The sequence below is a fragment of the Amblyomma mixtum genome, chromosome 10 (assembly GCF_055824585.1).
Source record: "Amblyomma mixtum isolate Tamu chromosome 10, ASM5582458v1, whole genome shotgun sequence".
NCBI classification, from domain to species: Eukaryota; Metazoa; Arthropoda; class Arachnida; order Ixodida; family Ixodidae; genus Amblyomma; species Amblyomma mixtum.
The window spans coordinates 37,175,639-37,193,764 of record NC_143021.1 but is presented as its reverse complement, the minus strand read 5'-3'; the positions used below and the strand labels follow the sequence as shown (position 1 = coordinate 37,193,764).

Below are 18,126 nucleotides of genomic sequence, written 5' to 3'. Positions count from 1 at the left end.
GGCTCGAGGCACTGCATCACCTAGGAAAGAAAAGCCGGAAAAGGAACCGGCCTTTCAGGACGTTTTACTACAGATAAATAAGAAGCTGGCAGAAATAACGGAGATAAAAGCCAAGGTCGAGACACTGCTGCAAATTAAAGAAACTGTAGACAGAATGGAACATTCTGTTCAACATATGTCTGAGAAGTACGATGAGGTACTTGTAGAAATGAAACAGCAGTCAGCTGAAATCGCAGTTCTTCAAAAGAGGGTGGAAAAGGTTGAGGCTACTAACACCGGACAGGAAGTTCAGGAGCTCAGGCAAGAATTGAACAGCTTAGAACAATACAATAGGCGACTGAACTTGGAAATTCATGGCTTGAAGCACGATAGTAATGAAGACCTGCTTGGTAAACTAAATGCACTGGCAAATGAACTAGAACTTCCTCTGCTGTCCGAACATGAGCTCGATGGCCTGCACAGGCTGCCCGAGAAAAAAGGAAAATCGCCGGCGGTACTTGTTCGCTTTGTGTCACGTACAACACGGGACCAGTGGATGGCGAAGAGGCGTGCTCTCAGTGACACGAATACAGGTGTGCATATGCTCGACAATCTGACAGCATATAACAAAAAGCTGCTATGGGCAATGAAGAGGAAGGCTGCTGAAATGGCTTATCAGTACGCTTGGCAAAGCAATGGAAAGTTGTTTGTGCGCAAGGCACAAGGCGTTGCAGCTATTCGTATTGAAGGTCATGCAGATCAAGATAAGATTCGCTGAATCTTTTCTATTTCCTGCTGTGTTGTTCATTCTAAATTCTGATGTCACAGCCCCGAGTAAATACTTATCATGACTGCTCGTCTTTTACACGCATTGCACAGACTGAAAGTGGAAAGATGTCATTGTTTCATGTTAATATCAGAAGTTTAAAAAACAAATGGAACGATACTGAGTTATCTTTGAGTTCTCTGAACCACGAGTTTGATATTTTGGCCTTCACTGAAACGTGGTTTTTAGACGAAACTGAGGTTGTCGGGGTCCCAGGCTATAAAGAAGTAGGCGTGCACAGAAGAACTCGAAAAGGGGGTGGAACTTCACTCTACATTAAAGATAAACATTTGTATGAAGTCTTGCCGGAGTTTTCTGTTGTATGCGACCACTATGAGTCTGTCGCCGTAATAGTTCATGGGACCCTAATTGCTTCAGTTTATCGTCCACCTTCTGGTGATATCAATCACTTCTTGAATTTTGTTTCTAGTATTTTCGAACATGCCTTACTTCTCAATGTACCTATTGTTTGCGTTGGTGATTTCAACATTGATCTGTCATCTGAAAGCCCTCTTTGCCTACGTTTCCGGGATACATTCGAGTCGTTTGGCTGTTGTAACGTTATAAATGCACCAACCAGGATAACACCTAACACAGAAACACTGCTTGACCTGTGCATAACTAGCCATAGTAACAAGGAAACTATTTCAGGAATTTTAACACTGCCACTTAGCGATCATCTACCCATATTCTGTTTTTTTTCCATGGGCAAAAAGAAGGGGAGGTCGTAACCGGTTCGCTCCAATCTTTCATCGTAATTATAGTGCTGAGGCGCTAGCTACGTTCCGTACTGGGTTAGAAGCGACAAACTGGGATGATGTTTACTCGGAGGAAAACCCAAGTTTATCCTATGATATTTTCCTACTTAAGGTAAAGGAAAGTTATAACAGAGCATTTCCTTTGCAGCCGGTCAAAGTTTGCAAGAAATCCAGAAAACCCTGGGTAACCGAACAGTTATATAAAAGAATAAAGGCACGCGATAAACTGTACGACAAGTTTGTTCGGTCAAAGAACCTTGATCTCTTAGCTGAATATAAACGAACCAGGAACAAGCTCAGTTCAGATCTCAAGAAGGCCCGGTTACAATACTACACGCAAAAGTTTGAAGCCATCTCCAGTAATACTAAAAAGGTATGGAACTGCCTCAAAGGCATTATTGGAAAAACTAGCAACAAGATACCTAACGTTCTTAAAATTGATGGTGTTGAGTATAAGGACACTTGTTTGGCCAATAAATTTAACACTCATTTTGTAAACTCTGGGGCTACGACACAACAGGTGGTAGATATTGATGGACTTGACAAATACATATCTCCTAGTGTGGTTGATTCATTGTTCCTTACTCCATGCAGTGAGCTTGAAATTATTTGCTGTCTTAGCTCTTTAAGCAAAAATGCTGCCCCAGGGAACGATGATATCAAGGCTCTGCCTATAGCATCTGTTGTTGACCTCATATCTCGTCCTCTGCAGCATATATGCAATAGCTCGTTAGCTACAGGAATCTTTCCAAACAGCATGAAAATAGCAAAGGTGGTAGTTTTGCATAAAGGTGGTGCGCATGATGACATTAACAATTACAGACCTATTTCAGTTCTGCCATTATTTTCTAAAGTGCTTGAGAAAGTGAACAAATCACGCCTAAGTAAGTTCTGTATTGAAAGAGAGCTTCTTGTGAGGCAGCAATATGGTTTCCGTCCAAATAGCTCAACTGAAATAGCCCTTCTGAATATTAAAAACAAGGTTATCAATAATTTTGAAAATAACCGATTCACGCTAGGTCTGTTCCTTGATTTCAGAAAAGCGTTTGACTCTATTAAACATCAAATATTATTTTATAAACTTCCTTTTTTTGGAATCCGTGGCGTTGCTCTCAATCTGATTCGCAGCTACCTGACGGACAGATACCAATTTACAAGCCTTAATGGACATTCTTCTATTCTAGAACCGATTGCATATGGTGTTCCACAAGGTTCAATCCTGGGACCCTTGCTGTTTATAATTTATATTAATGATATTGTCCTCATACCAAACACACCCGATATTATACTTTATGCAGATGACACCAGTGTGTTTTTTTCAGGAAAACAGTTATCTGCACTAGAAACCTTCGCGAACACCTGGCTACATGAGCTTTCATGCTGGCTCCGGATAAACCAAATGCAATTGAACGTTCGGAAAACAAAGTACGTAATGTTTAAGCCGCGAAATAAACCTGAAGATTTTAATATCCAGGTCAAGTACCAAGACTCAGCCCTTGAACGCGTTTCCATTTATAAGTTCCTAGGTGTCTTATTTGAGGAAAACGTAAGCTGGACTTCTCATATAAATAAGGTTCACACAAATATCTCTAGATCTCTAGGCATTTTGTATAAAGTGAGATATTTGGTTCCCAGCTCTATTAAACGTCAGTTGTATTTTGCTTTAGTACAGTCTCATTTACATTACTGTCTGTTAATCTGGGGCACCACTACCAAGACAAACTTGCACAGGCTTGAGATATTGCAAAAACGAGCTCTGCGTTGCATAGAAGATGTAGGTCCGCTAGAACATACATACCCATTATTCTTAAAACATAATTTACTCAAGATAAACGAACTATTTCAACTAAAGCTTGCATATCATGTTTATCATGAAGTCACCCGTGACCCAGTTTCCTTTTATGCTTTATACTTCCCTAACAATAAACCTTATGATTTCAGGTATAGTCATTTTCAAATGCCTCTGATGAGAACGAATTATGGTATGCAGCACATTGATTACTTAATTCCTGATTTACTTAATAAACACCCACGTATTATGGAACTTCTGCAGCAGCCTCGTTCCCCCCGTAACTTCAAGAACAATGTTAAAATGTACCTTCTGTCCCTATCTCCTCCATAAAATGTCCAGTTTCTAGTTTTTTTTTTTTTTTACTCGCTGGGTGTATGTCCAGGTTCGCTATTTTTGGTTTTGTTGTCCTAAAGACGTAGGAGGCATGCAATGCGGTTTTCATTGTTTTTGGTTTGCGTGCTATTTCTCCCCTTGCCTGTAGTTAATTCTATGCATCTCATTGCTATTTCAATTTTTTTGTTTTGTCCTAGCTACATTTTAGCTATGCGTTGTTTTTTCCTTTATTTTTCATTGCATCTGTGTTAATTATGTGTAAGTCATTGATCGTTACATATAATTCATGTAGTACGTATGCGATGTTGTTACTTTTCTTGTTTTTGCTTTGTGTACTTTACTGTGTAATTTGCCACCCCCCTGAGCAATGTAACGGGTGACGGGGCCACGTCAGGCAAAAAATGAATTGCCTTTTGTCCCGTCACCTCTGACAAATCGATGTCAAAATAAACTTCACTTCACTTCACTTCACCTGTGGTACACCCACGGTGGCCCCTTCTTGGCGTCTGGCAATGGAGAAGAACAGCACCCTCTGTTGGCCTGCAGCCTCTGTCTAAGCTGTCTCAGCAGCACTGCAGACTTGGGCAAAGAACATCCAGAGGCGTCCTTCCCATGAGCATCTCACACGGTGCTCTGCCTTTGACTTCGGTGTGGTGTGATTCTGTAATGAAATAACAACTGTGAAATCAGGGTTTCAAATGATCCAGGTCCACTCTTCTTGATCTTGTTCTTGACAGTCTGTATGGCGCGCTTTGCCGCATCATTCGAAGCTGGATGGTAGGGAGGCACAAGCATGCGACATATTCCATTACGTGTCAGGAATTCCAAATAATGCTCACTTGCAAAGGCAGGTCCATTACCGGACACGATAAGGTCTGGCAGTCCATGCAGTGCAAATGCTGTCCAGAATGAATTGATAACAACACCCGTTGACGTCACTGGGAAAGCTTCGACCCATTTTGGGTAGGAAAGTATGACCTATGAACGGACCCCAATAGCCTATGTGAAGCCTTGACCAGGGCCTCTGTGGAAATGGCCATGGCGTATGCTCAATGTGCACACAAGTAAGCTTGGCAGGTTGCACAGCTCTTAGTGATGTCGCCATCGATTCCTGGCCACCAGACGTGGCTTGGGGCAGTTGTCTTGCTTCTCTCAATGCCAGGATGCCCAGCATGAAGTAGCACTTTGGCTTGCAAGGATTTTGGGACAGCAACTCGGGACAGCAAGCAACCTTCGTGGAGTTCCCTGCTGTGAATGGATTTCCTGCTGGCAGTCCTTCCTCTCGCAGGACACCACAGGAGTGAACCATTTTCTGTAGCTTGGGTGGCAGCAATCCTGGGTTCAAGCATGCACATTTCAGCAGGTGCAGGCTGTCGTTTCCTGGCAATCGCAACCTACTCAGAGCATGACCCATGTCCAGACCAGGTAATTGCTGACGCTTGCACTGGTACGGGTTTGTCATCACTCAGTAGTAACGGCTTATGATCCGTATACGCAGTGAAAGAAATGCCCCACAAGTACTGGTGGAATTTTGCAACACCAAATACGCAGGCTAGTGCCTCTTTGTCGAGTTGGCTGTAGTTTTGCTCTGCACGAGACAAACGTCTGGAGGCAGAAGCAATGGGCAGTTCTCGACCATCCGATTCTCGGTGTGCCAAAACTGCGCCGATCCCCCATGGACAGGCATCGGAGCTGAGACACGGTGGCTTCCCTGGGTCGAAATGCACTGGGGCGGACACTGCTTCACTGCACTGAATGTGTTTTCTTGCACTTTTTTTCCATGTCTTCTCGTACATAAGAAGGAAATGCAGAGGAAGCAGGCGACCAGGAAGGTTTGGTAGAAAACGCCTAACATCACAGGGTGCAGGTGGGCGACAAAACAGACAGCCCCTGTTTGCTCATGATGTGCTCGAGGTATTCAACCTGTTCGGCAAAAAAATGGCACTTGTCGAACTTCAACTTAAGCCCAACATCATGGAGTCGAGACAGGACATCGCTGAGGTTGGGGAGGTGCTCTGCACCATTCGAGCCAGTGACGAGGATGTCATCGAAATACACTGCAACCTGTGGCAGCCCCCGGAAAAGGTTCTCCACCCCCTTTGGAACAAAGCTGGTGCTGATGGCACACCTAAAGTGTGTACTGGAATAATCCCATGTGTGCGGAGATTGTGACATACTTTCTGGAGTCTTCATCAACAACCATTTGCTGGTAGGTGTGCTTCAAATCCAGCGTGGTGAACTTCTCACCTCCTGACAGCATGGCCCATAAGTCCTCAGTTCTTGGAATTGGATACTTTTCCACCACAGTGACTGGACTGATGGTAACCTTGAAATCTCAACAAATCCTGACGCGTCCATCAATCTTGGCCACTGGAACCACAGGTGCAGCCCAGCCCGCAGAAGCAGCTGGCTCCTGGACGCCTTCCCTCTGTAGGCGCTGAAGCTCTTGTGACACCCCATCCTTCAGTGCAAAGCGCAGTGGCCGTGGCTTGAAAATCTGGGTACCGCATCTTGTAGGACGTGGAGTTTGATCTTTGGACCCCCGAAAGTTCCAAGGCTCTGTTCAAACACCTCAGGAAATGCTTGAACATGACCCTCAACATCAAAAACAGCATGAACGTCAGCTTGGACGAGAGCAATGTCAATGCCCAGTCCTCGAATCCAGTTTCGCCGCATAATTGCAGGTGAACGTTCCCCAGTCAGGAATAAAGGTAGCACTGCTTTTTTGTCGCGGAACTGCACTGTGACATCACCAGAGTAGCTTCGCAGGGGTACGTCAGATGGCATGACTGGTACTGACGGTAGCAGCTCTTGAAGACGTTTTTTTGCCCATGACTGAAACGCTTGCACCGGTGTCCAGCTCCATATGGAGTGGCTTACCGCAGACGCTGATGGACATCGTGAAGGATGGCAAAGGTGTGATGGTGTTGACTGGCCACATGTCAAACACGTCGGCAGAAGCGCTGCTGTCAACAGTGTTGACTTGATGCGTTACACATGAGTCGGAGGCGCGGACGCATGCTGCTTTGTGAACTTTCCTTTCCGTGATGAACCCTGCTTTTTCTTTGATTTGCACACACGAGCAATGTGTCCCTGCTCCCTGCAGTAATTGCAAGTACTGCTAATATGCTTGCACATGGTTGCGAGTTGTTGGTCCCCGCAGCGGTAGCATGTGACACGCCCCTTTGTGATGCCACAACTTGATATGTGGGAAGTGAATTGCTGCTTGAGCCCGCTATGTCGCCAGCATCTTTCTCGGCACCTTCCATTGCAAGTGCAGCTTTCTGCTTTCTCGAGCAGCCTCGTCTGCACGGCTGAGTCGTTGATGCCGCACACGACGCGGTCCCTCATCCTGTTGTTAAGCTCAGAAGGGCTTTTGAGCGATGCCACAAAGTCGCTGACAGACTCGCCCTGTACGCGAACAAGCTGCACAACAGCAGATGGCTTGGGGCAGTAATGGTCACCCAGAACAGAAAGAACATCGTGTAAGGTTTTGCCTTGCGGTTTGGCAAGCTTAACGAGATCCCGCAACAGAGCAGACATTTTCTGTCCACAGTGACTAATGAAGACTGACTTCTTTTTCTGTTCTGCGATGCCATTTGCGTCGAAAAAAGCTTTAAGACAATCAATGTAGCAAGGCCACGCATCTCCACCTCCTCCGTCGCACACTTCGAGGTTGCCAAACATTGGCACGATGAATTTCTAGTGCATTGACACCCGAAGCAGAAGAATGAACTCACGTGTGCGGAATGGGGGGCGCGGTGCTCGGGCCATGAGTAAGTCGCCACTAAGATGTCGTCGATATAATGGTCTACATTCTTAAGGCCTTGCACCACCTTCCTCATTAAAACAGCTGCTGCAGTTTTCGGACCAAAAAGCATGAACTTGAAATGGTACAGTCCACGCTCGCAAGAGAACGCAGTCTTTTTCTTTGAGGTCTCCTCCATGGGTAGCCCTTCACTAGATCCAGCTTCGAATATAACTTGGTTGCAACTTCAGCGAAGACAACATCAAGTCTCGGAATAGGTTCAGCATCCGCTACCAAAACATAGTTCAAGCACTAAAAGTCAACACACAGTCGGTTTGAACCGTCCGGTTTCTTCACAACCACTAGAGGAGCTTTATACAGTGAATTTGACCTCTCAACCACGCCAAGCTCCAACATTTCTTTTGCTTCCTTCTCTATTCTGTCTTGTACAGCAAGTGTTAATGACGGCTTGATCCGTAGAGAGTTGCACTCTACCGCTGATAACATTAGTCTGCCCAGGACCGTCTGCAGCAATGTCTGAATACCGCTGCAACAGTTGCTTTATCTCCGAGATCTTTTCCCCATCCAAGTCTGAACCTTCTTCCAGCCCATTGTCTTTCTGGTGTCAAAGACTGCCTACATCTTTCTCTTCGTGAACCACACTGCACGCCATTCCTGCCCCACACCTTTGTTCTTCATGAGCACGTTTACGTGAAATAATTTCTTCTGGTTGTTAACCAGGAGTCAACATCATTCCTTCGTTGTGTCACTACAAACAGCCCTTTCCACTGCATCAACAGCTTGTTGTGTTCAGTAGAAAGCAGCATTAACACCTTGTGGCCAAGCTTCAGTGACCGCACTTTTGCGTTTGTCAAATATCTTCTTATATCTCTCCTTAGCTTGCACTAAGTTCTGATGCGCAATTTTGCAAGTCTCTTGGAGTGTTTCCCTCAACTCAAGCACGTAGCTGTACGTAGTCTTTGAATCCTCTACAACTGTCTGTTGCTCCAAATCTCTTTGAGGATTGCCAAGGGACCACGCACTCTTCGTCCATACAACATTTCAAAAGGGGAAAAACCAAGGCTCCCCTGCGGAACTTCTCGACAGGCAAACATGAGTGCGGGAAAATACCCATCCCAGTCCTTTGGCTTTTCTTGGCACATCTGCCTCAGCATGGACTTGATGGCACCACTGGACCTTTCTGCCACATCATTTGCCATGGGCTGATACGGTGAAGTGAATGAGTGCTTAACAGCCAGCCGGCGATCAATCTCTTTCATAACTTCAGACCTAAAGCTGAATCCACGATCACTAAGGATCTCATTTGGCACCCCGTAACGCGAGAACATCTCGAGGAAAGCTTCTGCCACCTGCACCGTGTCAAAGGCACTGCTTCCGGAAACCTCGTGGCCATATCCACTAGAGTAAGTATGCAATGATTGCCTCCACTGGATGCCGCTGTTATGGGTCCAATATTGTCCCCAGCTACTCTCGAAAATGGATGGCCAATGATGGGCATGGTTCCCAAAGGTACTCGACCCAGCCTTCCCTTCTGCATTGCATGTTGGCAGATGTCGCATGACTTCACATATCTTCCAACTTCACTTTGAATCCCTGGCCAATCTTCCATTATCTTGCATACGGTGTTCTTCACCCCCTGGTGCCCAGCTAAAATCGAGTCATGGCCCAAGCGTAAACCTCCGGATTCAAATTTTCTGGAGGCACTAACTGCGTGATTTCTCTTCCTGCCTTGAAGCAGGAACTGATGTGTCGTGTGGCTCCCCTTTCTTTGCAGTGCATCACCAACTCTGCTGAAGCAGTCACTCAGCGATTTGTCCTCTCTTTGCTGTTTGGCAGGGACCTCCAAAGTGGCATTTAGGTGTAGCCCTATTGGTACATTCAACAGCTTCAGCTAATAAGGGAGTATTTACTCATTGCATCCACCCGAGCGCAGCCGTATGGATGTCAGTGAGTAAATACTCCCTTGTTACAAATCTACTCCACCTTGGGGGATTCCCCTCAACATTTGTCCAACTGCTTCAGCTCCATTCTTGGTCTGGGTGTGGTGGTCGATCCCAGCCAAAGAGAGCTCCGCCCTCCTCCCCTCTTTTCCTCCTGATGACCCTTGTCCATCAAACGAATGCTCTTCACTGACATCCCTGTACGTACTGGCATCTTACAATTCACTTCGGGATCATCAGCACTTCGAGCCCCAGCAATATTTCCAATAATCAACTCATACAGCGGGTTCTCTACACACTTCACTGTTAGCCATCCTTCATACCCCGCTGTGGTGGCTCAGTGGTTACGGCACTCGGCTGCTGACCCAAAAGACGTGGGTTCAATCCCGACCGCGGGGGTCAGATTTCGATGGAGGCGAAATTCTAGAGGCCCATGTGCTGTGTGATACGTTAAAGAACCCCAGGTGGTCGAAATTTCCGGAGCCCTCCACTACGGCGTCTCTCATAGCCTGAGTCGCTTTGGGACGTTAAACCCCAATAAACCAAACCAAACCATCCTTCATGATGTGGGGTCGACACCATGATCCTGGCCTCTGGAAACTGGCACACTGTGTTGTCAACAAGGACCGTACCCGCTTCATGTCCCGTGAATTCTGGATCGCGCACAAGACCCCACTAAAACCCAATCAGCCCCGCTGTCTCTCAGCATAGAGACGCGTTTAGGGTGGATCTCTCCCTCACCAACATGTTTTTAGCGTTGGTACGCATGCACATACAATTTTGTTTATTTTCTGTAACCATATATTCTTCCCGTAATAAAAGCCAGCGCTTGCTTTGTCCAGTTTCCCTGGAGTGAATCACGAAGCCCTTGTGCTCGACCCCAGCAGGGACAAACACTAGCCGACCGTGCAAAGCCAGCTGCTGCTGCACGGGGTGAGAGCGGCCTCTGTGACATCACGAGAGCAGCAACGATCAGCAGCAATCCGAGAGGAGGAGGGGAGTCAGTGATTCTGCCAGAGCTTTCATCACAGTGTCCTTACAGCATGAAATGTTTTGGCCCACAAAAGAGAGAAGGATCAGGTGCCACACTGCCCCCTCTTGGCATGAGCTGCCCACTGAATGGCTGCAGAAAAGAAAGGGAGCGCTCGTCCCTGTCTACTTCTATGTCCGTGTCTTTTGTTGCGCCCCTGTGTCCTCCTGAAAAGTTATGAACCAACACGCCCAAATACAAGTACTTCTGAAAGGGAGGTGTGACAAAAAAAGTCTGCAAGCATCTGACCACTATGGCGTTTTTCCTCAGCTCAGCAGTGAAAAGCCAGCTGGTAAAAGCTCTGGGGATTAACCGCCAGAGAGACCCAAGCTAGACCGTAAACTGGACAGCACTAAGCTGAGTCTGCCACTGTGCAACCGTAGGGTTGAAAGCACTTGAGCATGCCCTGTGCTTGTCGTGTAAAACCTGTGCCCAGTCTCCCGTATGGTACATGGCCAGGCTCCCTTCAGCAACCAGACTCACCTCAAGATGTCCTCTCCATCCTGGTCCCTATGTGGATGATGGCCAGTTGTCACCTGACGGCTCTGCAAGAAATTGGAACAATGGCATCTCTCAGGTGGCTTCCACACCCAAAATGGCTCACTCAAATCCTTCCTGCCATGAGAGATGTTTCAAGACCTCTTTCTTGGAGAGTTATAATGTTTTTTTAAGCCTACGGTAAATGCCAAATGAAATTGGACAACATCTTGCACCAAAGCACCTCTGCTTTGCTTAGAGTGCAACAAGTCACCACTTACACAACAACTATGGCCCATATTGATGAAAACAAAACAAACAAGTGCTTCACACACACCACAGTGGCAGCAAAAAAGAACCATCAGCTGCTCAAAACATATCCATGTCTCGCTCAAAGATGAAATAAATGAAATTAAATAAAATGCACTTATCCCCTACAAAAATGGCGCCAATGTTGTGGCGTTGACGGTGAGCAAGAAATCCATCCCCAGAGAAGCAACCTAAGTGGGTGACCTGCCCACCACCAGCAGACTGCCCACCAGCAGACCATTGATGCAATCATCGGTCCACAAGGGCAACCTGGGTCACACAAGCAAGGACCACTGGGCCACGAGGGGTTAAAGGTGCACTCTCGCCCGTGGGAACTTATCTACATGCTCCAAGCGTTCTTTATTGAAACTTGCAATTATTGTCGTGTGTGGCCGACTTCCCCATTAAATTGGAATGAATGTCCCGGCTCCCGTCTTCCTTTTTTTTTTTTTAATTGACCTTCGATAGTAGGAGAAGTGGACCAACGCGTGAAGTGCCTTTCAGCCAGTCACATGGTGGCTTGCCATCCTGTCATCGGCAGAGCCACACGTAGTGTGATGTGGGGGGGTTCAATCCCAGGGCTTCCTTGCTGAGCCAGAAGAAGCTCTGTGTGATCCTCGGAGACGCTGCCACCGCTTCTCCTTGTCTTCTCAGCTGTCTCTCTGATGCCAGTCTCATCCATTACAATACCCACCCGCTGGAGAAGAAGAAGGCATCTTGGAGGCTTACGACAGGGCGTAAAAAATGAGCGGGTCAATAATAAAGTTTAAGGCACTCAATGTGTACAGTTTCGCAGTTGCAGTGACGACGATCAACAATATAGTTCACTGGGGAGGTTTGTGTAATGACCCGATAAAGGCCGCAGTAGCTGGAAAGCAGTTTAGTCAATAAACCAGGAGTGGTGGAAGGGACCCAGAGGCAGCCAGGTAGATACATCAGGGCAGGGTCGGTGTGCTGAGTGGCGAACAAGCTGGCAGCGCTCTTCGGCGCACATGCGGGCTAGGGAAGCAGTTTCAGAGGAGTCAGGGCTGCAGTGGAGAATAGCAGACGTGGACGCACGCCGGCCCCAACAGGCCGGCATGCGTGACAAAGGGACGAACCTGGCCCCAGTTGGAGTGTCAACACAGATGGCGAGCATGTAATTCAGAGTGCGGCTGAAGCGCTCAGTTAGTTTGAGGGTGGTATGCTGCAGTGGATCAACGAATGATATTGCACCTCTGGGCTTCAGCAGCATTGGAAAGAAGCGCACATCACTCAGCAGTTCTGGTGGGGTGCAGAGTGAGACAGTGAAGGACCCAACGTCGTCGACTGAGGCAGAGGCGACATTTCCACATAATGCATCCGATCATCTATGGCAATGATCACCCAGCGACTGTTAGCGGCAGTGGTCAGAAGCAGACCATAGAGATAACTTCCTCAGCCAGGGCAAGGCAATGGCTGCAATGTGTGGTCACTGACATGGGCGGACGAAGTGACAAACAAAGTGGTACATACTGCGCCAATAGTACAGCAGACGAGCATATGTCTTCGACACGCTTACGTGTGGGGGGTCAGAGTGAAATGAGGCACAGAGATGTCAGGGAATGACCAGCAGCCCTTTCCGCCCGTCGAAGAGGTATAGAAGTTGGTCGTGGATGGCAAAGTGGTGTTTGATGGAGGAGAGAAGACAGGCAGGCGAAGATAGGGGGGGCCAGGATCCTTCCGCTTCTCGGCTGGCGTATCAGCAATGTCAAGTGAAGAGAACAGATGACGACCAAGCGGGATAACATGGGAGTGGTGAATGGCAGAGGGTACCCACGCTGGAATGCTTGCGTCCAGTGCACATAGATGATGTACTCCTCGAGAGGCATAGCCCAACGGGCGAGATGGCCAGAGAGAGAACAACCAGCACAGGGCGTGATGGTCTGTGACGACGTCAAACGCGCGGCCGTACACGTAAGGGTGAAATTTGCTTAGCACCCAAATGATGGCTAGACATTCCTTTTCAGTCACAGAATTGTTAAATTCCACTTTAGTTAGTCTGCGGCTGGTGTAAGCAACAACATATTCTGTAAATCCCGATTTTCGTTGGGCGAGAACGGTGCCCAGGCCCCCGCCGCTAGTGTCAGTATGCACTTTGGTCAGTGCATTGGAGTCAAACTGGTGAAGGATTGGAGGAGAAACCAGGAGACAATGTAAGGCATCACCAGGATGAGAGGTTCTGGCTGCCGGAGAGAAGCTAAGGGTCCCATCACATTTGGTGGAGGTCGCACCTTGTCCTCATCCTAAAACTTGGGAGCTGCACACTACCCTCAACTTGCATCCTACGCCACTCCGCCCCACACAAACTGGGACCGTTTTGTTCCTGCTGAGACTTTCGCTGTCAACACTGCGGCGCAGGAAACTACACAGGTGGCGCCATTCTCCGTCGTCTGCAGCAGAACGCCCTCCATCCTCCTCGACACAAAGCTGGGACTGTCCCACCCTACTGCATCCCACCTGACTCCACCCAATGGCTTCGCTGCGCCAGCCTCGATGCCCAGCGCAACATTCTCACGGCTCATGCGCATGCACAAGCGGTCAATGAGGCCGCTCCACCACTCCCCTCCTTCCGACCCGGCGACTTTCTCCTCGTTTGCCGCACCATCCGCGCTACTGGCCACGCCGGAAAGCTTTTGCCCCAGTACCACGGCCCTTATCGTGTTGTGGCCCAGCTCGGTCCCATGACATACCGTCTCGAAGATCTGCCCAAGCATGACCCACGCGACAGTGCATCTCGTTTTTCCGCAGCATGTGTCACACATGAAGCGCTATGTCTCCGGAGCCCGCAATAAGCCCGACTTGGCTACCAGGCCCCGCTCGTCGGTTGCAATGACTCCTGTCTCCAAGCCTTCCTCACAGCAGCGTACCACCCCATAACGGGACCGTGTCGCAGGCTCTTCCTGCACTCCCGACATTCCTGATGTGTGCCTGCGCGAGGTCCAGAGCTCGGAGGCCGGTGGCCAGCAGAATTGAGACAGAGACAACAGAGAGTGCGTGGTGCAGCAGACACTAGCTGCTTGCAGGGCACACCCCTCACGTGCGGCGACATCGTATCACTGGAGCCCTTGCCACTGAAGAGAAACCTTCCCGTCGCTTTTGGCTAACGCCTTGAAGAGCGCCCACAGCAACACCGGTCCCACTGAATTGAGATCCGCCTCCCGTGGGACTGCATCGCTTCGGGACCTCATGGTAGTCGGACGGCCTCCCCGGACTAGGATTTCTGTTCTGCCATTCCCTGGGTAGTCTGTGCTTTTGTGTCCGAGTGTGTCCGGGCACATTTGGCCCTCCTCCACCCCCCGGCCGGTGGAAAGATGTAACGGACAAAGAGGAAGAGGCCGTGCCGCAGCAGGAGGACAAAGCGCGGGGGCCAGCGCGTGTTCGAGGTAAAGAGTGGCAGGAGGACGGTGGTCAGCGGTTGGCCGGAGAAACGGGTTTCGGTGTCTTCTTGTTCTGACCCAAACTGTAACAGTATACAGGAATACCATAGTTAGCAAAGACAATAAATTCTGGTAGATGCAGTGTGCCATATACGCGGAAATGGCCATATCTGTCTGTGTGGATTATACCACCGAATTATCATTCCGTTCGATTCAGCTGCACTACATGAACTGGTTCTCACTCAGCCATTTGTTTCACCAGTGCCCTCTGCACGATGCCATTCATTTGAAAAAATGCAGAGAGGGAAACTCAGTGCAGTCGCCATGGGAGCCTAGAATAGCCACACCTCAGGTTTGCTCGAGAAGAGTGCTCCTCCCGATTCATAAGGAGTGGGGCTTATCAGGGCTGTAACTACCTGAGGTAATACAGCACAGTGAGCTGTGCCATCCCGTGTGCGCATACACCATGTGTGTACACACTTCTGCGCTGCAAACATTACCATGCCCCGCCTGCTGGCCATCACAGTCACACTGGTGGGCGCACACCTCAGGGGCGTTGAGTCAAAGGGCCCCACACGTATTGCACCAGCCGCTGTGAGGTGCCCATGCATCGAGGCTGGTAGCCCACAATGTTGTGTTCGGAAATTCTTCACGCGGTCTGGAATGCTGGTGGCCGTTGCAGTGGGTGGCACTTTGCTGGCGATGCCAAGACTAGCGGACGGCCAGGCCTGCACTCAGCTTTGGAGGCAGCCAGTGCCCGGCTGCACTTGAACTGGAGCAGCACACTCGCAAAGCGGCACCGCTTCAGAGAACTGGTGCAGGTGAATCGAACGCGCCTTATATCTGCACCACAACTGCAACGCTACAGCCTTCGATCGTTTCACTCATACTAGGCCTAATCGGTATCCCAGTCAGAGTCCCGACGATGAAAGAGAGATTCTAAAGACATGCAAGTCTGAGGACAACAATTGGCCCACATCTCGATGCAAGTGCTGCTCGGGTTTTGTTAGCAAGAAAGAAATGCACAGTGGCTCAAAAACATGCATCAAAACTTCGCAGGTCTAAAGAAAGCTTGCGCATGCATATAACAAAAAAAATCACCATAGCAGTCCGTATTGCAACATTTGTTTTTGTCCACTTACTGCAAACTTTGTTCGTTATAAGTGGACTTCAATAGACCTCACCGACCTTAAGTCCGATTTATCACAAGTCACTGGTTGTCTTTACAGATTCCAGCACTTGATTCCATCTTGGATGAAGCAGACACTATATTATTCGCTATTCTATTCTAGAATAAGTTATGGTATTTTAGTCTGGGGTACCACAACTGATTCTAAATACAAAAAATTAATTACTTTACAGAAGAAAGTGTTACGCATATGCGAAAATTATCATGGCGAGAAAAGGGAACTAAGAACACATCCACTTTTTTAAAAATACAATATGCTGAGCGCAGATAAGGTATACTACTTTAAGTTGCTACAATGGATACATAAAAATCGTTTGTATGTCACATCCACAGAAAGATCACTTAGTAAAACACGTTGCGGGGCTAGTTGGTTATGCAATTTGAACGAAAGAAAATCCACAGAAAGAGTAAACTTGTACGCTATCAGGGACCCGAAAATAGAGATGCCGAGGATAAGGACAAATTGTGGTCATCAAGCACTGTCTTTTCAAGTTATCAGAATGCTCAATACAAGAGATATAGATATTAATTACAGCAAACCCTTCTCCACTTTCAAAAATGAATGTAAGGGAGCTCTTCTCTGTAGCGATGTCACCTATAGCAATCGCTAAAATTTCTTATGCAAGCAAGTTGTAGTCCTTTTTTTTTTCTTCACAGTTACTGATTCTGTGTTCGCATCTCTGTACTCTTGTTTGTGCTTATATGTCAATAATGCCTTGTGTTTCATTTGGCTAATATAAGCCTTAAGTAGAACTTTGTTATTTGATGTAGTGTTTCATGTATGTCTTGGTCTTTGTTTCCTATTCATGTACTCATCGTACATTTATGATGCGAATTTTTGTCAAGCGCTTCTGTCTTTTTTTGCTGAGTGTGTATATATTTTCCTCTGTATGTATTTTCTTCCGTATGTATTTTCCTCTGTACAGCGCTTACTTTTGTGCCTACTTTTCTTTGATTTTGTTTTTTTTTTCTTCCTTATCAACGATACTATTCTGTACTGGCCCACCGGACTTTTATAATTTGTAATTTGTACGTTTGTTTATCATGTAGTAGGGGGCTGAGGCCCTGTCAGGCAACATCGTGCCTTTAGCTTCAGCCCCTTCTTAGGCAAATGTCTAAGCAACAAATAAAAAGAAAAAAAAATTCTCCGTGGAGGCAATGAAAAAAAAAACGGCACAACACCAAAGGCTATGCCAGCCTGCATAGTTGGCGCACGGTGCCGCCCAATTTGAAAGCATCAAGTCTGGAGCAATTTGGCACAATTTTCGAGATGCTTATCAGGACGGTGCAGCTTATCTGGTTTGGCGCAAGGTGGGGTCAGTGCCAATTAATTATCCCTGTCCTTCTTAATCTCATCTGCCCAGCTAACTTTCTGCCGCCCCCTCCTCTGGCAATCCCCTCCTTGAGGGAATCCCCTTGCCTTCACATTGCACGCCCTGCCCACGTCGTCCGCTCGACTTCACCCGCACTGGTTCCCCGAGAGTGAGCGCTGTGCAGTGCAAGTGCATAGATAGGCGGTAAGCAAGCGATGAGCACTGACCGGAAAGTCGCAGGTGCTGCCGCCGGTCCTGGCCCTGGCCAGGTGGCGCCACTCGCACATGGACTGGGGCCTGGAGCTGCGCTGCGCCTGGGGGGACGATGACCCTGCACCAGCAGCAGCCGACAGCACAGACTAAAAAAAGGACAACAGCCAAGCTGCTCCCACTGCACCAGGAAGTGGGCAAGTAACCTGGACATCTTGGCTTCAAAATGAGACTAGTCCCAGTGGCCACTTTGTGGGGATGGATGGAATGCGTAATAAAAAAAAATGAAAATTGACTTTTGAGGAAAGGAAATGGACAGATAAAGGAGGAAGTGAAAGAAGAAAGAAGAAGAAGGACGCTTAAGCTTCAGCTTTCAGAGTGGACCCCATCACCTGTTCAGTGTGCCTTGCCCTTGGATAAATTAAAATTTTTTTTTTTAGGAAACAAAATGCCACAGTAACAGAGTTTAGCACATGGTAGTTTTTGTTGTCACCGGTTCAAATCTCTGCTATGAGCTAGGCTCTAACTTAACTAGTAAGTTTATTCTGCAGGAAACGCTGACTCATGTGACATCATCCAGAATATTATGCGGCAAACGGTTGGCATGATATGAATGTTTTTACGCAGCCCCCGATTATTTCCGACACGTTGTGCCAACTACTACAACTAGGACGTTGACGGCTTTCTGAGCAAACGAGCTTTATCTGCTCGCATGTGGGACAAAGGGGAAGACAGGAGCTTCCCCTTTGAATTGGTGGGGTGGTTGTGCCCTGCTCCGATGCGTAAACCCCTTGTGATGCATG

The 18,126-nt window shown here is 47.8% G+C and overlaps 1 protein-coding gene across 1 annotated transcript in view; it reads right to left on the bottom strand.

The window, feature by feature from the left end:
- The window catches only part of LOC149325588 (uncharacterized), a 73,428-nt gene that overhangs the window by 17,584 nt on the left and 37,718 nt on the right, over positions 1-18,126 (bottom strand). Inside the window, exons 2-3 of the mRNA XM_089564345.1 lie at positions 17,341-17,444; positions 10,911-10,972 (exon numbers count right to left, since the gene is read on the bottom strand). Coding sequence (XP_089420471.1) covers positions 10,911-10,972; positions 17,341-17,444 — 166 coding nt within the window. The remainder of the gene's footprint in view (positions 1-10,910; positions 10,973-17,340; positions 17,445-18,126) is intronic.